The 23,286-nt window shown below is 42.2% G+C and overlaps 2 protein-coding genes across 2 annotated transcripts in view; one reads left to right on the top strand and one right to left on the bottom strand.

Annotated features, from left to right (window-relative positions):
* Positions 1-557: 557 nt before the first annotated feature.
* LOC109900164 (leucine-rich repeat-containing protein 30-like) lies at positions 558-4,031 on the bottom strand. The gene is made up of 2 exons (XM_031835018.1): positions 3,745-4,031; positions 558-2,251 (listed from the first exon to the last, which is right to left on the bottom strand). The coding sequence occupies exons 1-2, from the start codon at positions 4,029-4,031 to the stop codon at positions 1,663-1,665; spliced, it is 876 nt and encodes a 291-aa protein (XP_031690878.1). The 3' UTR covers positions 558-1,662.
* An 18,038-nt stretch (positions 4,032-22,069) lies between these two features.
* The window catches only part of LOC109900165 (laminin subunit alpha-1), a 75,773-nt gene continuing 74,556 nt past the window's right edge, over positions 22,070-23,286 (top strand). The window contains exon 1 of the mRNA XM_031836210.1: positions 22,070-22,288. Coding sequence (XP_031692070.1) covers positions 22,225-22,288 — 64 coding nt within the window. The 5' untranslated portion in view covers positions 22,070-22,224. The remainder of the gene's footprint in view (positions 22,289-23,286) is intronic.

Below are 23,286 nucleotides of genomic sequence, written 5' to 3'. Positions count from 1 at the left end.
CGATGAAGATTAGCTTTTAATGTTTGATAAGTGTTGTAGAGGTGTCATTCGGGTTGACACAAAATCCTTACTCGTGTCCAAATCTAAATTGCATTCAAAACAAACAACCGCACAAGACGAGCCATGTCAGTAGAGGTCACTGTAACTCAATGTACCACCCTGGAGCAATCATAGTGGCTCACCTCAATGCCCAAGCCCCATAGTCGTTTTGAATAGTAACTTTTACAAGCTTGCCTATGACATCCTTTATATGTATCAGAATGTTCATGTGTATATCACAAAAGTTACAATTTACTGCAAGTGACAAATACACTGTGTGATGTCTATATGGATTGTCTGAGATGGAGTCACGAATAGTACAGGTTGAATGTCTATGATGTTCATACAAAGTTTCTAAAACACACATTCACTTTTACATAAACCATTTTGTGTTGTGTGAGATTTCTGAGTTCACAGAAATATTTTAGGCAAAGTGTTTTGGGAATAAATATCTAGTGTTTATTTACACCTCAGTTTACATAAGAACAGGTAGATAAAATAGTCATTTGCCGCTCAACCCACACTAAAAGGCAATCCTACGCAATAAGACTACATTTTAAAATAGCTTCCTTTACAGTCAGGCAGCAAATAACACATAATTGGGTTGGTTTTGTAAATGCTACCTTCAGATGCAATGAGGTGCTACATTAAAAAACGTAAATGCTACTCCAATCCAGATGTCAATCCAATAGCCACGATAAGACTGTAGTTCCATTGACTGTGCGCAGTATAGCATGTGATCCTTCAAGCTGGCTGGGGTTGGAGCCTGGCAAAAGCATTTTGCTTGTAGCCCTTAAACGACGTGGTCGGTAACTACAGCAGCAAACACGGCTGGGCTCTAGGCTGACCTTTTTGTTGATGTAATGGAAGCATCCCGATCTTAATCCTGGAAGGATAGTTTAGATAGCTAAACGAGAGGCTGGGGGAGTGGAGGTCAACCGGGATCAACAAGTTATATGCAGCAGGTCAGAGAAACGACCAGGCTCGCTCCCCCAACAGCAAGACAAAACAAATGAGGGAGAAATCCAATGCTTGTTAAGAACAAACAGCCCCTGGCTTTGTTAGGTGTTCTCACTCGGGACCTGAAACATGGCCTCTTCCCGTCTCTGGACTCCTCTGGTAGAGAGTATGAAGAATCTGACGTCAGAGCTCCGCTACACGTTAAGCTATTTCCTCTAACCCGGCCTCCCAACAGTCCAAGTCTATTTCAATACAATGTGTTTAGCTCCACTGAGCCTTTCACTCACTTGTAAGTTGCTTTATGGAGTTTATAAGGATAACATGTCCCAATGTATGCTAATAGAGTTGCTAGGTAGAACTCTATATAAGCACCCTTAGAATCAGGACTACAGTCATTTCATTAGTAGCCTAATCATTTTAGCATAATCACAGTTGCAGAGTCTTCTGCATTGTCTCGTTATCTACAGAAAGTTCAAATATAGTAATCTAAGCTTTTTCTCACCATTTTCTCATGCATGTTGAGGATCACTCCAAAATCTTATCCTACTCATGAGCAACAACAATGGAAGTACATTAGTTCTCTTATGGAGACCAAAAGTGGGTCCCCAGATGAAATGCACACGGATCAAGACCAGGAGTTTTCCCTCCTTCTGTGGAACAGTCTCAATTAGATTTGAGATAATTAAACAGGGTGGTGAGGTCTCCTTCCAGCACTTCTTTGATTTGCTCCTGCAAGGGGTTTTGCATGATGTGGAGCTCCTTATCCAAGGGGTGGCAGGCCAGCTTCTCCAGCCTGCTGAGCTGGTGCATCTCCTGGGGCACGTTCTGGATGTCATTGAAGTCCACATTGAGAAGCTCCAGGCGCGTCAGGCAGCAGATAATCTTGGGGAGCGAGTGGATCTCGTTCCCCTCCACGATGAGGATCTTGAGCTCCACCAGCGCCGCGATGCTATCGGCGATGCACTCCAGCCTGTTGCAGGCCAGGTGGAGGAACACCAGACTCTTCATGGTGTAGATGCAGCCGGGGATGTGAACAATTTTGTTGTGGCTGAGGTTGAGTTTGCGCAAGCAGATCAGGCTGGCGAAGGAAGCGGGGAGGCCAGATATCTTGTTGTTGGTCAGGCTGAGGACCTCCAGCCTAGTGCAGTTTCCCAGCTCCTCTGGGACCTCAGTCAGCTGGTTGCTGTAGCAGAACAGGACACGGAGGTGCCTGAGTTGGCCGATCTCCGGGGGTAGGCTGGTCAGCTGGTTCCTTGAAAATAAAAGAGAGCCGCACACTCTAGGAGCTCAGATGCAAAAATGTAATTACCAACATTTCGACAGCCAAGCTGTCTTCATCAGGGTATAATTACAAACACTGCGGGATTATTCGTTTATATAGTGTCAAAAGACACAGGTGTCTGTAATCATGGCCAAGAGTGGCCTAATATCATTGGTTAATTCTCAAATATTAAAATGGCAAAGAACAGCATACAACCAACAAATGGATAGCATATGATCATAGATTCATTTTAGACTACACAAGCTTACAAACAATTATAATGGCAACGTAACAATAATCACAAGAATGGCTTCAGATCAAAGTCTACGTTGAGACCGAAGGGAGCAAGGGTCTTTAAGTTAAAGATCCAGGCAGCCTCTCGTTTTAACAATAAATGATCAAGGTCACCCCCTGTCCTAGGGAGGGTGACATGTTCTATGCCAATATAACGCAGAGACCAAATCGAGTGGCCTGCCTCCAAAAAGTGGGCCGCAACTGGATAAGTCAAGTTTTTCCACCTAATGGTGCTACGATGCTCTGAGATACGTACTTTTAATTTGCGCTTTGTTTTACCCACATCATGTTTACCACAAGGACAAGTTATAAGATAAATAACTGCCTTAGTGGAGCACGTGATAACACCTTTGATTGGGATTGATTTCCCTGTTTGTGGGTGTTTGAAGGATCTGGTCAGCTGGATCCCCCACAGGTTGAGGACCACCAGGTTGCTGAGGATGCTAAGGGTGGGGGGCAGAGCCCGTAGGCAGTTCAACGACAGATTGAGCTTCTCAAGCTTCGGCACATCCCACAGTTCCTCTGGGGGTTCCTTGAGGCTGAGACGGGCCAGGCTCAGCCTGCTGTAGCCCCACTGTATAATTACAAACACTGCGGGATTATTCGTTTATATAGTGTCAAAAGACACAGGTGTCTGTAATCATGGCCAAGAGTGGCCTAATATCATTGGTTAATTCTCAAATATTAAAATGGCAAAGAACAGCATACAACCAACAAATGGATAGCATATGATCATAGATTCATTTTAGACTACACAAGCTTACAAACAATTATAATGGCAACGTAACAATAATCACAAGAATGGCTTCAGATCAAAGTCTACGTTGAGACCGAAGGGAGCAAGGGTCTTTAAGTTAAAGATCCAGGCAGCCTCTCGTTTTAACAATAAATGATCAAGGTCACCCCCTGTCCTAGGGAGGGTGACATGTTCTATGCCAATATAACGCAGAGACCAAATCGAGTGGCCTGCCTCCAAAAAGTGGGCCGCAACTGGATAAGTCAAGTTTTTCCACCTAATGGTGCTACGATGCTCTGAGATACGTACTTTTAATTTGCGCTTTGTTTTACCCACATCATGTTTACCACAAGGACAAGTTATAAGATAAATAACTGCCTTAGTGGAGCACGTGATAACACCTTTGATTGGGATTGATTTCCCTGTTTGTGGGTGTTTGAAGGATCTGGTCAGCTGGATCCCCCACAGGTTGAGGACCACCAGGTTGCTGAGGATGCTAAGGGTGGGGGGCAGAGCCCGTAGGCAGTTCAACGACAGATTGAGCTTCTCAAGCTTCGGCACATCCCACAGTTCCTCTGGGGGTTCCTTGAGGCTGAGACGGGCCAGGCTCAGCCTGCTGTAGCCCCACTGTTTGTATGTGTGGTTGGGGATCCGCTCCACCGACGTCAAGCTGTCCTCACGCCCGGCACTCTTCCTCACCTGTCTCTTCATCTCCTCCTCCTTGGACTGCTTGGCTTCCATTGATACTTCTTCAGCAGGATTCCCAATGTCTAGACAACAAGATGTCCAAGAGCATTACCCGGAAGCCTTAGCTACAGAACCACCTAGACCAGTAGGTTTGGCAGCTAGCAGCTTTGGGCAGAGCTGGGACAGTCAGCATAGACTGTGGACATTCTCCCTTTTGGATAATAAATGTCGCTGGATATCCACTCTGTAAGTGCTGGCCAAGTGTCGTGGTGTGTAGCAGAGCAGTAAAAAGGTGTGTATTTGTCCAGGGGACAGCTCTGAGGATCTGTGCTGACAAGAGGAGAAGGAGCAGGTGGCTAAAACCAACCGCTAGCCCACACTGACTGGGCAGCACCACCACCACAGCCACACTTACTAAGTTTCATCCCCCCGCTGAGGGGCTGTCCAGTACCCCAACAGGGTTGGAGACGGTAGGGGACTTTCTTTGTAGACATTCATTTTCTTTTAAAGATTTTGGGAATGTATCAATGGTGGACTAATAAAATAAAATACCAATACCAATTTCCTTTGGCTCCCGAGTGGCACAGCGGTCAAAGGCACAGAGGCGTCACTACAGTCCCTGGTTCAAATCCAGGCTGTATCACATCCGGCCGTGATTGGGAGTCCCGTAGGGCAGCGCACAATTGGCCCAGCGTTGTCCGGGTTTGGCCAGGGGTTGGTCGTCATTGTAAATAAGAATTTGGTCTTAACTGACTTGTCTAGTTAAATAAAGGTTAAATAAATATTAACACACTTGTTTGGCACCAATAATGAATTGTGATGGGTCTGTAGAATTGAATATAGACAGTCTTGGATCTAACACATGTTGGAGTCACGTATGAGTCACATTCTAATCCACTGGATAGTTGGGGTTAGCTTGTCCTTCAACCCTAAACACACATAGAACTAGGAGTAGGACATTATCAAAGTCAAAAGTCACCCTCTTTGCAGGAGGTATGGAGAGACATGCACTGAGTTACAAATGGGGCTCTGGTATTTGGCTCAGAACCAAGAGCATTAGTCTAAATCTCAGAGTGTGTCCTGCTGTCATTGAAGTTATTAATTATCTCAAATGCCATTGGAGACCTGTAAGACACTTGAAACCGCATTACTGTACTATTCAGCGTTCTATAGGCCTAGACAATGCATGTTTAAATCAAACTTATTTTCATGAACTAACTGTGTGTGTCAAAGCTCAAAGGACCCCGGGTACCGGCGTTAGTGGAATTCCTCGGGAAATGCAACTCACTTGACAATTTGACCCACAAACTGAGTGCCTCATTCATTCAGCCTTAAATATACTCCCTTAGCCCCCCACTCCCACCTCCTCCCCCTCAAACTAAAACAGAGAAGTAAAATAAACATATTTGACTTGAAGACTTTTTAGCGCTACAGTTGAACAAGGCAGTTCACTGTCTGAATATCTGAACCAATAAAGCAGGGTGTCAAGGCTAAGGTGACTACAGTTGAAGTCGGAAGTTTACATACACTTAGGATGGAGTCAGTAAAACTAGTTGTTCAACCACTCCACAAATGTCTTGTTAACAAACTATAGTTTTGGCAAGTCGGTTAGGACATCTACTTTGTGCATGACACATGTCATTTTTCCAACAATTGTTTACAGACAGATTATTTCACTTATAATTCACTGTATCACAATTCCAGTTGGTCAGAACTTTACATACACTAAGTTGACTGTGCCTTTAAACAGCTTGGAAAATTCCAGAAAAGTATGTCATGGCTTTAGAAGCTTCTGATGGGCTAATTGACATCATTTGAGTCAATTGGAGGTGTACCTGTGGATGTATTTCAAGGCCTACCTTCAAACTCGGTGCCTCTGCTTGACATCATGGGAAAATCAACAGAAATCAGCCAAGACCTCAGAAAATAAATTGTAGACCTCCAAAAGTCTGGTTCATCCTTGGAAGCAATTTCCAAACGCCTGAAGGTACCACACAAGTATAAATACCATGGGACCACGCAGCCATCATACCGCTCAGGAAGGAGATGAATTCTGTCTCCTAGAGATGAAGTACGTTGGTGAGAAAAGTGCAAATCAATCCCAGAATAGCAGCAAAGGACCTTGCGAAGATGCTGGAGAGAAGAGGTACAAAAGTATCTAGATCCACAGTAAAACGAGTCCTATATCGACATAACCTGAAAGGCTGCTCAGCAAGGAAGAAGCCACTGCTCCAAAACCGCCATAAAAAAGCCAGACTACGGTTTGCGACTGCACATGGGGACAAAGATTGTACTTTTTTGAGAAATGTCTTCTGGTCTGATGAAACAAAAATGGAACTGTTTGGCCATAATGACCATCGTTATGTTTGGAGGGAAAAGGGGGAGGCTTCCAAGCCGAAGAACACCATCCCAACCGTGAAGCACCTGGGTGGCAGCATCATGTTGTGGGGTCCTTTGCTGCAGGAGTGACTGGTGCACTTCACAAAATAGATGACATCATGAGGAAAGAAAATTATGTGGATATATTGAAGCAACATCTCAAGACATCAGTCAGGAAGTTAAAGCTTGGTTGCAAATGGGTCTTCCAAATGGACAATGAACCCAAGCATACTTCCAAAGTTGTGGCAAAATGGCTTAATGACAACAAAGTCAAGGTATTGGAGTGGCCATCACAAAGCCCTGACCTCAAATTTATAGAAAACTTGTGGGCAGAACTGAAAAAGCGTGTGTGAGCAAGGAGGCCTACATGCCTGACTCAGTTACACCAGCTCTATCGGGAGGAATGGGCCAAAATTCACCCACCTTATTGTGGGAAGTTTGTGGAAGGCTACCCGAAACGTTTGACCCAAGTGAAGAAATGTAAAGGTAATGCTACCAAATACTAATTGAGTGTGTGTAAACTTCTGACCCACTGGGAATGTGATGAAATAAATAAAATATGAAATAAATCATTCTGTGTCACGACTTCCGCCGAAGTCGGTCCCTCTCCTTTTTGGGAGGAGTTCGGCGGTCGATGTCACCGACCTTCTAGCCATCGCCAATCCACTTTTCATTTTCCATTTGTTTTGTCTTTGTTTTATACACCTGGTTTAAATCCCCCAATTACATGTTCATTATGTAACCCTCTGTTTTCCCCATGGTTTTTGTGCGTGATTGTTTTATGTATGTTCGGTCCGTTATTGTGGGCTCGGTATTACGACATGTTATTGGAATATTTGAGTAAAGTCACTTATGTTACTCATCTCTACTGTCCTGCACCTGACTCCTCTGCACCAGCTACACCCAGACCACTACATTATCTCTACTATTATTCTGACATTTCACATTCTTAAAATAAAGTGGTGATCCTAACTGACCTACAGGGACTTTTTACTAGGATTAAATGTCAGGAATTGTGAAAAACTGAGTTTAAATGTATTTGGCTAAGGTGTATGTAAACTTCCAACAACTGTCTATATGGACTACACACATTAATATATAGGTCATGTTCATCAATTAATATCTAATCCAGTGAGCACAGTTTTGAGAAACAGAAAATTATCAAAATAATCGCATCTCTACTGTTGTTATTCCTGCATGAGAAGACAGGGGATACCTGTTCCAGATTTAATTTCACCATCCTCACTTTTTCAATAATAATTGATCAATCATGAGATCAACATAAAAAGATTGCACTGCGATGTAAAAGCAACATTACTGGTGCATTGTATATCCAAAGATCTGTCTTTCTGGTTTATGCCATATACTGGAAGCACTAGCAGTCTGCAGGTAGGGTGCTGGTATTGATGCAGAATGACAGAGAGAGACAGGAATCTTATCACTCAGGCCTTTCGGCTATCATTGAGCATGGTGCCACTGATAAGCCCAGGATGCCCCCTCTGCGACGGAAAAAAAGCAGGAAGGATTATTCCTGGCCCTGGGGAATCCCGGAATCCCGTAATCAGAGCCAGATCATTGTTTTCCCTAGGGGAAGATTTTGGAAGAAGCAGCACCCAATTCCCTGGCTACTGTCTCTGATCGTATGGACTGAAATAAACGTACTGTCTCTGATTGGATGGACTGAAATAAACTAAGAGTCAGCAGACGAGAGATGGGTCTCTTTGAAAGTATTGTTCATGCATGGTTTGTGTTGGTGTTGTACCTGCCGGGATCAGATTAGCTATCACCACTGGCGGCTGATCACAAACCGCCTCGTTCCGCCGTGTTTATCCCGGGTAATAGATTCAAGACAGGAAAGAGTGTCTGGTAGCTGATTATGTGCTACCAGCTAGTTATTCTGGTGTTGTCGGGAAATTATGAATGCCAATTATCCACGTGCAGTGTCTTGACTGAGGACCTCATTTGCATAGCTTTCCTTGCCAAGTTTTGGGGAAAGTTTGATAGGGGTTTGTGTTTATGTTTGTTGGGATTTGGAGATTGGTCACGCATTCACAAGCAGGCAGAGTTGGCTACTGATATGTTTTATGTTTGAACCCTATGGCTTGCCTTCTGGTGAAATACAGACCTGATGAGGAGCACAAATGAGTCTGAAGAAGACATCAGGACATCATATGTTATAGCAATCTGTCAGTCGAGGACACAGTTGATGACGTGGCATGCAACCATTGGTTGATGCATGCAACGTCTGAGCAGGGGAACTTGACCAGTGTCAAGGCCAAATGGTAAGAAGATTAGTCACGCAAGCAAACTGTTGAGGTTGCCCTAGTCGACCACTCAACACAAGTCTATAGCAAGGAAATTCAATAAAGCATGACGAAGATGAAATATTTCCATTAAATATTTCCATTTATGGTAATTGTGTACCTTTCTTTTTCTCTCTCCAGTCAGTTTATTTTGGCTTTAGTAGAAAATTGTCAGGTTACACTGTGAGTAAATGTTTCGTGGGGCATTTAACCATAAATAACTATTAAATAACTAGCCGTACTACACCACCTTTTTTATAGATGAGGTGAAGTCCTCGGGACTAATCTAAAATACACAGTTTCTTTACATCAGGGAGTGGAGTATGAGCATGATCAGGCCAGAAATATTCAAAAATATATGTTTTTATTCATAATCTCAATTACTCAATGAAAGCTTCTCATGGACACCATCTTCAGCGCCTAACGCTCTGTACAATCAATGCTGACGCTGCTGGACACAAGCACAACAGGTTAAATCATCCTCTGAGTTTCAATATTACGTAGACATTCAATTAATGTATTAAGTTTTAATCGATATTCTTATTTCTGGCCAACGAAGGCGCACCATGAGAAAAGGGGAACAAGTACCAGTGGCTCCGGGCAACCTTGCCATAAACATGCCTGTATCACCTTATCACCTTATCAGAAGCACGTGATCAATGACGTCCAAATTGTCACTTCATCGAACAACCACCTGAGGTTGAAGAGGCACTGTTGCACCTTCTTCATCACACTGTCTGTGTGGCTGGACCATTTCAGGTTGTCAGTGATGTGCACGTCAAGAAACTTGAAGCTTTTCAACCTCTCCACTGCAGCCACGTCGATGAGGATGGGGACGTGCTCTGTTTGCTGTCTCCTGAAGTCCACGATCAGTTCCTTTGTTTTGTTGACGTTGAGGATATTTTCCAGGCACCATGCAACCAGGGCCCTCACCTCCTCCATTTAGGCTTTGTTGGTAATCAGGCCTGCCACTCTTGTGTCGTCTGCAAACTTGATAATGGTGTTGGAGTCGGGCTTGGCCATGCAGTCATGGTTTGACAGGGATTACAGGAGAGGGCTAAGCACACACCTTGGTGGGGCCCCTGTTTTCAGGATCAGCATGGCGGGGATGTTGTTGCCCGACCTGGGGTCGGGATGTCAGGAAGTCTAGGACCCAGTTCCACAGGGCGGGGTTCAGAACCAGGGCCCCGAGCTTAGTGATGAGCTTGAATGTCACTATGATATTGAAGGCTGAGCTGTGGTCGATGAACAGCATTCTTACATAGGTATTCCTCTTGTCCAGATGGGATAGGGCAGTGTGCAGTGCGATGGCGATTGTGTCATCCGTGGATCTACTGGGGAGGTATGCAAATTGTAGTGGGTAAGGAGGAGGTGATATGATCCTTAACTAGCCTCTCAAAGCACTTCATGATGACAGAAGTGAGTGCTACAGGGTGATAATTAAATTACTCTTGTTTTCTTGGATTCAGGAAGAATACAGGATACAGGAAGAATGGTGGACATTTTGTGGACTCTAGTCAGCTGGTCTGCACATGCTCTGAGGACCATCAAAGTTGGGACAGAGAGACTGAAAAACAGAAACAGAATCTCCAGGCCATCAGACTTAAATAGTCATCACTAACCGGCCTCAGCCCAGTACCCTACCCTGAACTTAGTCACTGTTACTAGCTGGTACTCCACCCTGCACCTTAGAGACTGCTGCCTTATTTACAAAGTCATTGAACACTTAAATAATGTTTAAATACTGTTTTACTCAATTCATATGTGTATATACTGTATTCCAGTCATGGCTCATCCTATATAACTACTGCTGTACACACCTTTCCTAGTCATATACTGTCCATACTGTCTATACACACCGTTTTATACAATCATATATAATATAAAGTTGTTTTCCGAAGAGGGGGTGTGGGGCAGGCCTAAAATACAAATAAATCCTTTCAAACCCAATAGACAAGCCTAATGAAACTACAACAAACTCTTATCGACTATGTATTTTTCTTTAAATACATAACAATTCAAAATATGACTGAGACATACAATACTCAACAGTGTGGTCCAGAACTGGCACACCTTACTATACCTAACAATACAAAACAATACACTAAAATGAAGAAATATCAGAATGAGCAATGTCAGCGTCTGGAATATGTATATATATTTATGGTGTATTGTTTTGTGTTGTTAGGTATACTGCTCTGTTGGAGCTAGAAACATAAGCATAACATTGGCAAAATATGTGTACGTGACCAAGAAGGCTCCACTGCAAACGTACTAGGGCGTGTGGTGCCTGATCTAGAATAGTTTGGCTGCTCTAAATTATTTTGAAGATCAGGTTGATCATAGCCTCGAGTAATTAACCTATTTTCGACACAATTGGCTGGAAAGCCCCAATGCTTTGGGAAGCTTTGTTTCCCCATCACTACTTTGGTTTAGGCCACGGTCGCCACACCCATTCTCCCCAGGCACGCCAGCCTGCACAGTAAGGGGATCCCCTGAATGGATGAAACAGACAAGTATCTATACCTTAGGCCACAGTTGTGCCAATTCCTCTTAGTTTCTGTAATGGTTCAGAGTCTCCCGGTGCACTGATTCTATTAGCTATGAAATATTTTCAATTTCCCACATTCTCCCGTGACTTAAACCATATTTTCCATTTTTATTCATCCCTATATTCAGCAGGGGACTATTTAAGTGTAATTTCTTAATCTAGCTCTGCAGCCATAACAACAGGCAAATAGAATAAAAAGAATGTGCAGATAGAGTGGTATGATGAATAGAAAGGAGGATATCAGCCCCACAGGCTATGACACAACATAAAGATGCCATTTGTAATGTTCCCTGAGAGGTGGTGGGGGAAAGTGACGTATGACCACAGTATACGGTTAATGCAGTTACAAAGTACCCAAATCGGGTTTGGCCTGTTGAAACAGCATCTGAGGATAAAAAACAATTGTTCTTCTGACAGGCGCTCGCCATGATGATGAAGTACTGCTGTGCAGCCTAACTAGGCCCCACCTGGGGAGACACACACATTACAAACACAGTCGAGCAAGGAGCCTCACCGGAGAGGGAAGGTAGATAGATATGCTGTGTTTTACCTCTGTTCATTATATTAATCTGTTACTCTGTCTGTCTGCCGGACTTCACATGACTTCAACCATCTTAATGACATCACCTGACAGACACTAGTATCCTCAGATGAGTCAATGAGCCAGCTCCCGGAGTTCCACTTCAGCATCTGATTGATGTGATTGAGGTACCTGGGCTCTTTCTGCATACACACATGTCCTGCCCTGGTGCCATTAGCAGTGGAGGACCAGCTGGAAAAAGCGGCCACTACCCATGGGCACCCAAATTGGTAGAGCGGCCGTTCGGTGCCAGTGCCAGGCAGGAGTTGCAGAGCGGGATAATGGTGCCAACGGTGAGGATCTGCAAATGGGCTTCAGCTGCTGCTTCCATGGCTAATGAAGAGCAGCCTCCAAGCCTCAGCCTGACTCATTATGACTCTCTGATTCCCCCCAGACAGAGAAAGACGTAGAGTAGGGACAGATGTGATTACACTTAATTGAAAAGACGAGAGAGAGAGAGAAAGAAATGGAGAAAAAGGAGGAAAGAGGTAGAGACAGCACTTGACACAGGTCAAGTTTGAGTTTTTTACAGTCTAGGAATGTTGTTAGAGGACTCTGAAGTACTACTGATGATGACAGTGAATGTGTACGACTAACCCCAAATCACCACAAGATGGCGCAGCAGATCAGAGTGCAGATTGCTCTTGTCCAGTATGGTGTACTGCTCCACCTTTTCCCTCAAACCAAGACATTTATCCTCTAACCTAGAAATGAGGTTTCACCATGCCCTAGCCCTGTCCAACCCAGTCCTAATCTGCAAAGGAAGGCATAGTGACACCTCAGCGGTTGTGACCACTGTGTGGCTCCTTGAGAGTATCATGGCACAAGGCGAGACCCAGATGCAGACACAGGAGGCAGATGGTTGGAGTCTTACAATGTTTAATAATCCAAAGGGGTCGGCAAGAGAATGGTCATGGACAGGCAAAAGGTCAAAACATATATTGCATTGGTCACAATAAATACACAACAATAGAATACATTGCAAGTCACAGGGGATATTATGTCGCTAACCCATTGGTTCAGAACTACGCTACTACATTGCTATACTAATATCAGAATAATACGGTGTCTTTGGGACTGTGCTTTCATGCCTCTATCCATCTCCTCTGTATGACAGATAAGGCGTATCCAGACCAGACACTGACCTTCTGGGCCCTGTTTATAAACTCGCTGTCCCATTCTCTTGCAGATAATCAAGCCATGAAGTCATAACATAGAGCCCTCTTCTGAACGGAGCAATGATAGTGTACCTGCTTTAACCCCTTGTCCCCTTATCAATAGAACCATGTGTGCTGTCTGTCTGTCTGTACCTATGGTGGTTATGTACAATGTCCCTTATATTTATACAAACACCCACGAACCTCTTTCCTCAGTCTGGCCTAAGATGTTCCTCCCTGATAGAAGCTGCTGTAGATACAGATACAGACTAAACATCCTGGTTAAAACATGCATCACTCAGTGTCGATTTTAGCATGTAAATCTTGGTGGGGCAAACTAAATTGTTACAGTTTTTCTCAGTCGCTTTGGTGCATTTTTCACATCATCCCTATCATGTGCAAAATAATAAGTGTATTTCTCAGAACAATTTGTACAAACTGCAATATACAATGGATATGTTTCTAAAGCTAGTCAGTCACTAAAAATCCTTAGTACATCTCTCAAAAGTAAATATTCATGCCAATGATCATGTCAGTGTCATCAGAATGATGAAGTCATTTAGTCATTGTTCACGAACAAGGTCGTCAAAATGTTTAGGCATGTTGTCAATGTAACTGTGTACTTTGACAGTATTACCTGATGTAAACATAGGCTACAGTTTGAATGACAGTTACTGTATTGAAAATGCACAAGGCTGCACTTCTATGGCATATATCAATTTCAACAGTACTATTTACATATTACTGTATGTGGGTTATTGATTGAAAGAGACTGAACAACCCAAGGGGCACAAAGGAAAAAAAACGAAATTAGAAAGAAACACAGGAAACCACCCCTAAGGCACAACTTTGCCCGCAGCACTGTTGTGCTGTCTCTACACATCCAGACGTTCCTGTCTGTCGGCCCACATATTCTCGTCCACATCACACCGGATATTATCCCTTCCAATGCAACGTGGAAAGAATCTTTTGGAATGCCTTATCCATCCTCTGCAGGTGTCTACTGTGATGTCCTCACATGCTGCATCCATTGCAGCCAGCAGGGTAATCTATGTGTGTGGCTGACGATCGTACACCTTCCACCTCCATCCTCAATTGGGTTAAGGAATGGTGAATAAGGTGGGAGGAATTCTATGAGCATCCTCGGGTGGTTCACAAACCGATGTTTGATCGATGGAAACTCACATTATCACAAATGACCATATACAGTGCCTTGCGAAAGTATTCGGCCCCCTTGAACTTTGCAACCTTTTGCCACATTTCAGGCTTCAAACATAAAGATATAAAACTGTATTTTTTTGTGAAGAATCAACAACAAGTGGGACACAATCATGAAGTGGAACGACATTTATTGGATATTTCAAACTTTTTTAACAAATCAAAAACTGAAAAATTGGGTGTGCAAAATTATTCAGCCCCCTTCAGTTAATACTTTGTAGCGCCACCTTTTGCTGCGTTTACAGCTGTAAGTCGCTTGGGGTATGTCTCTATCAGTTTTGCACATCGAGAGACTGACATTTTTTCCCATTCCTCCTTGCAAAACAGCTCGAGCTCAGTGAGGTTGGATGGAGAGCATTTGTGAACAGCAGTTTTCAGTTCTTTCCACAGATTCTCGATTGGATTCAGGTCTGGACTTTGACTTGGCCATTCTAACACCTGGATATGTTTATTTTTGAGCCATTCCATTGTAGATTTTGCTTTATGTTTTGGATCATTGTCTTGTTGGAAGACAAATCTCCGTCCCAGTCTCAGGTCTTTTGCAGACTCCATCAGGTTTTCTTCCAGAATGGTCCTGTATTTGGCTCCATCCATCTTCCCATACATTTTAACCATCTTCCCTGTCGCTGCTGAAGAAAAGCAGGCCCAAACCATGATGCTGCCACCACCATGTTTGACAGTGGGGATGGTGTGTTCAGGGTGATGCGCTGTGTTGCTTTTACGCCAAACATAACGTTTTGCATTGTTGCCAAAAAGTTCAATTTTGGTTTCATCTGACCAGAGCACCTTCTTCCACATGTTTGGTGTGTCTCCCAGGTGGCTTGTGGCAAACTTTAAAAGACACTTTTTATGGATATCTTTAAGAAATGGCTTTCTTCTTGCCACTCTTCCATAAAGGCCAGATTTGTGCAATATACGACTGATTGTTGTCCTATGAACAGAGTCTCCCACCTCAGCTGTAGATCTCTGCAGTTCATCCAGAGTGATCATGGGCCTCTTGGCTGCATCTCTGATCAGTCTTCTCCTTGTTTGAGCAGAAAGTTTAGAGGGACGACCAGGTCTTGTTAGATTTGCAGTGGTCTGATACACCTTCCATTTCAATATTATCACTTGCACAGTGCTCCTTGGGATGTTTAAAGCTTGGGAAATCTTTTTGTATCCAAATCTGGCTTTAAACTTCTTCACAACAGTATCTCGGACCTGCCTGGTGTGTTCCTTGTTCTTCATGATGCTCTCTGCGCTTTTAACGGACCTCTGAGACTATCACAGTGCAGGTGCATTTATACGGAGACTTGATTACACACAGGTGGATTGTATTTATCATCATTAGTCATTTAGGTCAACATTGGATCATTCAGAGATCCTCACTGAACTTCTGGAGAGAGTTTGCTGCACTGAAAATAAAGGGGCTGAATAATTTTGCATGCCCAATTTTTCAGTTTTTGATTTGTTAAAAAAGTTTGAAATATCCAATAAATGTCGTTCCACTTCATGATTGTGTCCCACTTCATGATTGTGTCCCACTTACAGTTTTATATCTTTATGTTTGAAGCCTGAAATGTGGCAAAAGGTTGCAAAGTTCAAGGGGGCCGAAAACTTTCGCAAGGCACTGTACTTGGGCAAATCCTCTCTAAACAGACCCCTCTCATCATCAGGGATGAGAGCCCTGTAGAGAGTCTCTAAAAAGTTGAGTAGATGCTGGGTGTTGTATGGCCCTATAAGGGGGATATGGGTTAGGACACCATGCTCCGAAATAGCAGCACCCATGGTGATATTTCCTCCCCGTTGGCCTGGCAAATCCATAGTAGCTCTGTGACCGATGATATTCCGACCCCGCCTTCTGCATTTGGTCAGGTTGAAGCCAGCCTCATCCACGTATACAAAGTTGTGAGAGGGTTCACTTGATTCCAACTCCATTATACGCTATATCCCAGAACACACAGTTGAATTTGTTTTGGTAAGGAAGAGTGACATAAAATGTACATATATTGCATGTTCCTTCCACAGCAATGGTGTGCAGTTTATGCTTACTGTACTATGTATCACTATAAAATGTTGCTGTAAAGTAGTTACATATATATGTTTTACCTGTACATACTGGTACCGTAGCTCCTTAACTCTGTCCTCATTCCTTTGGAATGGTACACGGTACAACTGTTTCATACTCATCTGGTTTCTATGCAGCACCCTGTCGATGGTTGAGATGCTAACCGTATGGATGTTTTCAAAGACATCGTTGTCTTCTATAATGGTCTCATGGCATTGTTTGCTCGAACCATGGTCCAAATAGCCTCCTCCAGTTGAGGTGTGAAAAGGCGTCCTCTGCCACCGGTTTGAGGTAATCTTGCAGTCCTATGTGGGGAAAAATGCAGTGATGCATCGCACACTCACATAGACAAAAACTATGCGAACACACATTTTACCGTAAAACATACAGGTGGGTGCATGTAAGGTGCAGTATGTATCTGTATAGAGTATATTTCTGTATGCTGTGAAATACAAGTGGACTACTGTAATATGAAGCATTGTAGGAAGTATACAGTATACTGCTTATATACAGTAACAGTGCACTGTACATTGGTGGACATACCTGTTCTCTCTTCGAAACGTTTGAACTATTGAGGACACAGTTGATCTCCCAATATTCGGCTACACCCTTCGACCTCAGCCATTGTAAGGCCATGATTGACAACATGGTCTACAATAGTGGCCCTTATGTCATCAGATATGCACCTATGTCCTCTTCTGCCTCTTCCTCTGTTTTGCCTTCCACCACGCATCCTTGCTCCTCCTCTTCTTCCTCCTCCTCCTCTTCCTCTTGGCTGTTGACCCTGTTCATTTCCTGGTCCATCCATTATTGGAAAATTGCAACTCTGTGTTGTGGTCTGTCTATATATGCTTGCCAATTGATTCTTCATGAGATGCACCTTTGAGCAATTTAGACAACTGGTTGATTGTTGGTTGAACTAACACTTTCCATTCCTTCATGAGTGAGGGTCAATTTCACCTGCACGATTCATCAATTCACGTTTTTGTACAAAAGGTCTAATAGAAATGTGTAAAACTATGCTTGACAGTTTATAACAAATAGTTCAACAATTTTGCATGTAATGGCTTATGCAAGGAACTAATGCCTAGATGTTTTGAGGGGTAAGACTATTCAACAGAGAACCATCTACTATATTTTGATCAACATGACATGAGCAATTGATAATGTGGAAAAAAGCTGACACTTGTACATTATCAATTGCAATTTGTTCAAAGGAATAAGAAATTGCTTTAATGATGGGCACAAGTGACTAGATGATTTGGAATTTGTACAAATAGTATCAAGAAGTGCACTTTTGATCTAAGAAATGCACCAAAGCGACTGAGAAAAACTGTAAGATGCATGCCAGCAAAGCCACTACACAACACAACACAACGCTAAACAATACATTAATTGCACTATAACGGTGACAAACGGTGCACACAAACGTTTAGGGCCTACATAAAGCTGTCCCAACAGTAGAGCTTTCTTTTCAGCACCATGGAGTGAATCCTTACCTCCGCTATACCTGGCTATCAGCGGACCGTTGTCTGGCAGCGAAACAGTTCATTCAGCCTCATTTAGCTGATATGGTTGACTTGCTTAAACAAATGTGGTTTCTACTGACAATTGAGATGTACAAACTATGGCATAAGAGAACGACGAATGGATAAGAGGCAATCCGTAATTTCAATTAAGACTTTAATGAGCGAGCTAGGATGGACGCACAGTAGTCAATATACCTATTTGTTCAGCACTTTTGAAATGTACAGCAACACAATTCAGAACATGAGTCGTTCTTACAGGATTCTCCCTGTACACCAAGTCAGAACCGTAGGATAAGTAAAAGGGGCATATAATTTTTATTGAACTAGGCAAGTCAGTTAAGAACAAATTCTTATTTACAATGACGGCCTACCCTGGCTAAACCCGGCCGCCCTATGTGACTCCCAATCATGGCCGGATAAGATACAGCCTGGAATTGAACCAGGGACTGTAGTGACACCTCTTGTACTGATATGCAGTGCCTTCGACCCCTGTGTCACTCGGAAGCAGATAAAGAAAGGTCTTACAATATTCAATGATTACATTTCTCTAAAACAGGCTATAGGCTACATGTGCACCTCCAAGTCAGAACGGTAGGCTAAGTTATGAGGGGAAAGGGGGGGAATTCCGAGTTGGATGACCATGTAAAATGTTTTTCCCAGTCGGAGCTCATTTTTTTCGGAGTTCACAGTTGTCCTGAACTCACTGAAGTCTGAGATTTCTCAGTTCCGAGTTTCTAGTTGTTTTGAAAGCGGCAGAAGTCATGTTACATTGACAGCATGGCCAATGTATTCGACCTTTTCTGGTCCATGGTGTTGTATGTGAATGTTCATCCTTTTAAGCTTGGAAACCCAGACTTGGATCACACACCCACTCCACTGAATAACAGTCTAGTGATTGCTTTGCAACGCTTGTAGTTAGCCATTGACTCCTTCCAAACCACTCATTGTTGAATTTGTGATTTCCAAATTGTTGTGTAATGTTTATGTCCAATGGTCGATGAGCACCGATACATTTGATCTATCATTTCAAATAAAATGAAAAAGATTTTCGAATTGATTCATGAAGATGACTGCTTGTCTAGCTTGCTAGCTAAGATTTTGAAAGTATGATGTTGACATGATCAGTCCAATCAAAGGTATGGTAGATATAAAGTGATTTGACATGTGGCCAATGACCTTTAGCCTTCTTAGATGGGCACTTCTAATGTAAATCTATATTAGCATCCAAGGGGCTTGAATTTTCAAGCTCTCCCTGTAGATTTTGCTGTGACGTAGTGTCCCCATGAGTGACAGAACACTGAGCCAATCACGGCACAACCAGAGAACATTACCAACCCCTACGCTCCGTATTTTCCACTGGATGCCCCACCACCACAGAAAGCACTGAGCTAGGCTGAAACACCTGCATTTTGGAGCAGCCTTACTCAAGAAAGCAAAAAAGAGACCCTGTTTGTATGGGGCTTTATTAACTCAAAGATATATATTTTTTTATTGTTAGCAAACTGATTTGTGACACATATTAATGCCAAAATAACAGGCAAAACAGGCAACAAAAAAACGTATATTTATACATTATGAAATAACACATATAGAATTGTAGTAACCAAGAAAGTGTTAAACAAAATGTATTTTATATTATTCAATGTAGCCACCCTTTACCTTGTTGACAGCTTTGCACACTCTTGGCATTCTCTCAACCAGCTTCACCTGGAATGCTTTTCCAAAAGTCTTGAAGGAGTTCCCACATATGCTGAGCACTTGTTGATTGTTTTTCCTTCACTTTGCGGTCCAACTCATCCCAAACCATCTCAATTGGGTTTAGGTCAGGTGATTGTGGAGGCCAGGTCATCTGATGCAGCACCATCACTCTCCTTCTTTGTCAAATAACACTTACACAGCGTGAAGGTGTGTTTTGGGTTATTGTCCTGTTGAAAAATAAATGATAGTCCCACTAAGCGCAAACCAGATGGGATGGCGTATCGCTGCAGAATGCTGTAGTAGTCATGCTGGTTAAGTGTGTTTTCAATTCTAAATAAATCATTGACAGTGTCACAAGCAAAGCATATACTGTTTTGCATGCTATTTTGGCATTAATACATGTCACATCTCAGTTTGCAAACAGTAATTTAAAAAAATATTTTATTTAATAAAGCCGCATATAAACCGTATCTCTTTTTTGCTTTCTTGAGTAAGGCAGCTCCAAAATGTAAGTGTTTCAGCCTAGCTCGGTGCAAAGGGTGGCTACTTTGAAGAATCTCAAACATAAAATATATATATATTTTATATACTTTTTTGGTTGCTACATGATTCCATATGTTTTATTTCATAGTTTTGATGTCTTCACTATTATTCTGCAATGTAGAAAATAGTAAAAATAAAGAAAAACCCTTGTATGAGTAGCTGTGCCCAAACTTTTGACTGGTACTGTATGTACTATATTTCTTTGTTTAGCTCTGCCCCACCTTCCCTGAATGACGGGTCTCCACTGGCATCACTCAAACCTTCCATCTGGTTTCCCCAAGTATCTTCACACAAGAGATACCTGGTGGTTATATTAGGCAAGCTGGTGAAACTTCATTAATGCCATAACTCTATAGGGGAGTTTCAACCCACAATTCAATGTCAATTCCATTGTTGGTTCAATGTAATTTAATTGAAATTACATGCAAACAATGTTGATTCAAACAGTGTGTGCCCGGTGGGAACATCTTCCTGTACCCATATCTTTATTAGTGTTGACTGCTACTGTCCTGATCTATACACACCTAACCCATTATTATTTCCAGGAATCTGTGTTAGCGTAGGAATAGCATGCTAGCAGAAACCCATAGAGTTCCCAGTCATTGTGCAAATGCTAGTTAGCATTGGCTCGCGAAACTACTTCTAACTTCCTTCATACTGGACACAGAGTCATAAAAATGCTATTCACGAGTTCATCTGACTCTGGGGAAGTAGATACAGGGCCATTGTCAAAATAGGTCATGTTTGTGCTTTACAGGCTCATTAGACAGGGAAGATGCCAGCAATAATTTCTCTACTCACTGTCCATGCACAGAGGGAAAAGAGGACATTGTCACATGTGTGATTATCTGTATGATGAAAAATCATGTCTGTTATGTCTCTGTCATCCGGTGTTATCATGCACAATGGCATGGCATTGGCATTTATCAATAAGTCACTGAAGTCATTCATTCTACAAAAAGGGTGAGGTGTGAGGACATTGTCACATAAAACATTGCAGAGATACTTTCTATAAAATCCTGCTCCCCTTTTGCCCTCAGAACAGCCTCAATTCACTGGGGCATGGACTCTATGTTGACTCCAATACTTCCCACCGTTGTGCTAAGTTGGCTGGATGTTATTTGGGTGGTGGACCCAGCAGCATTGCAGTTCTTGACACACTAAAACTGGTGTGCCTGGCACCTACTACCATACCCTATTCTAAGGCACTTACATTTTTTGTCTTCCTAATGTTATGTGCACTCAGTCTAGGTTCTTATGTCAACAACAGAATGTTTCAACTGCCCCAGATACTTTATTGTGTGAATAGATACGAAGCATAAACGTAGTTGTGGAACAATTTTAGTAGTGGAGATAAGAGGTGAGTTCTGCCCCCACACAATATGAAATGCTTCAAGTTGAAGAAAAGCCCTATAGAAACACAAATCATCATCATAAAATCTGTAGCTCTTAGTGATATGTCATGTAGACCCTAACACTCCTGACTATTCACACTGCTGGTCTCTTGTATTACTGCAGTAGTGTTGGCCCTATTATCATTCCCATATATATTAATAGTGTCCACATGAGGGCAGTAATACACACACCCCTGACCCAAAAATGAGGCCCTCTAGGAATTATATAATAATTGGTAAAGTAGCTAAATGGATCAAACTTTCATTTCGCTAACAGTTTTTAATATCCAGAATTATAAATTGCTTAGTTTTGTTTCTCTTTGTTGATAACATTATGCAATTAATCTGGAAGACATGTTTGATACAAACAGAAGCCTTTATTACATATACTTTGTACAGTTGATTGTGGTTATTGAATGCCCTAAATAATGGTGACTCACTGATGCTTTCCATTCCAGTTTCATTATCATGCTTCAATATTTACATGGGCTATAGTTCATGGTTGCAGAATTCTACCACCTGGTACTGTATACTAAAGGCCTGCTTCTATGTAGTTGACCCAGTGTTTCCTTCGGCTTGTATAGAGGTTAAAAGGGCTACACTTTTAAAGTTGTGCAATTTGGTTACACCCCTCTGCTCCTCACCAAATGGTGCGGTCCAGCCAGCGACTTTGTAGCGGGACAGAATGAAAAAGTTGAGACAAAAGTTAGCTGAATGAATGAGAGGAGAGATAAAAAGGCAAAAAGACAACAACTTTAGTCTATACTTTCCTGTAAACATTAGAAAATATATTCCTAACGTATTATTGGAGATATTTATTAGAACCCAACCCAAATGTGTTGAGAAAGATGAAGCTCTTCTTCTGTGCAATTGTGCTGCTATGGGCATCCTCCGCGGACTGCCAGCAAAGAGGTGAGCTGGAAATAATAATTTTCCAATTGACTGCATTTTGACTGAATGTTCATTCAGCACGAGGTCTCAGTGCATCCGAGGTAAAGCATGTTGTAATTATTTATGCAATGTAATGAATATGCACTTTCATTAATGCAAAGCATAAGTGGAGGATTAGAAATAGTAACGTTATACTTTGTTTTATTGATGGCTATAATACACTTGGAGTAGGCCTAATTACTATTTTACTGTTATTTACATTTACCAGAATAAATCATATGTATTGCATAAATTGAGTGAAAAGTAATAGGCCTAACCATGGGGTGTTGGTGTTGAAATTGGACACTTGTGGAATAATAATTCAGCCATTAAGTTTATAATTTACAAATAGTAGCTTTCTCAGTAATTAGAAAGTCGTCTACCCATTTTAATATACAACATGTTGCATCACCAGTAAACTACTATCACTGGCCAATCTACGTGATAGTTACTTTGTTAAACCGTTAACATTATTCGTTTTCTCACCTACTCTTCTTTCATTCCTAACGGTCTTTGCTCAAGAGGTTCACATGACAGAAATTCCAGGCCATTGTCATTGAAATGAATGACAATGGCTGACGCCTCTTTCTCCAAAGCATAGTCATGCTAACATGCTCGGGTCGCCCTCAAGCCCGAATTCAATGCCTCTAATTGCAATAACAATCATGTCATCAGTAGAAAATGTTTGAGGTGCAGTTTTGTGAGTTCAAATAGACCAGATTTCATTACATGCCCTCTTGGTTGGTCTTTTTTGTGTGTATATTTTTGTGTTACTTGAAATCAAAATCAGATTTTGATGCACTGTTAAACTTTTCGCCATTCTAGTAAACACATATAAGAAACACACTTTTAATTGATATGCATGAATACTTGAGAACTTGAGTAATTTCTTGCTTTTAGAAGAATTCTGGGCAGTTCCATGGTAAAGGAATTATGATAAGAATTTAAAATGTATACCAAACCAAAACCATTGACTTCAA

Source organism: Oncorhynchus kisutch, linkage group LG11 (assembly GCF_002021735.2).
Source record: "Oncorhynchus kisutch isolate 150728-3 linkage group LG11, Okis_V2, whole genome shotgun sequence".
NCBI classification, from domain to species: domain Eukaryota; kingdom Metazoa; phylum Chordata; class Actinopteri; order Salmoniformes; family Salmonidae; genus Oncorhynchus; species Oncorhynchus kisutch.
This window is presented reverse-complemented; position numbering and strand designations above follow the sequence as displayed.

Bases quoted from the DNA above. Each gene is read 5' to 3' on its own strand.
- LOC109900164 (XM_031835018.1), bottom strand. From the start codon at position 4,031: ATGGAAGCCAAGCAGTCCAAGGAGGAGGAGATGAAGAGACAGGTGAGG. The intron at 2,252-3,744 runs GCTGACCAGATC...TTTATTTTCAAG, and splicing joins CTCAACCTGTGGGGGATCCA to GAACCAGCTGACCAGCCTAC.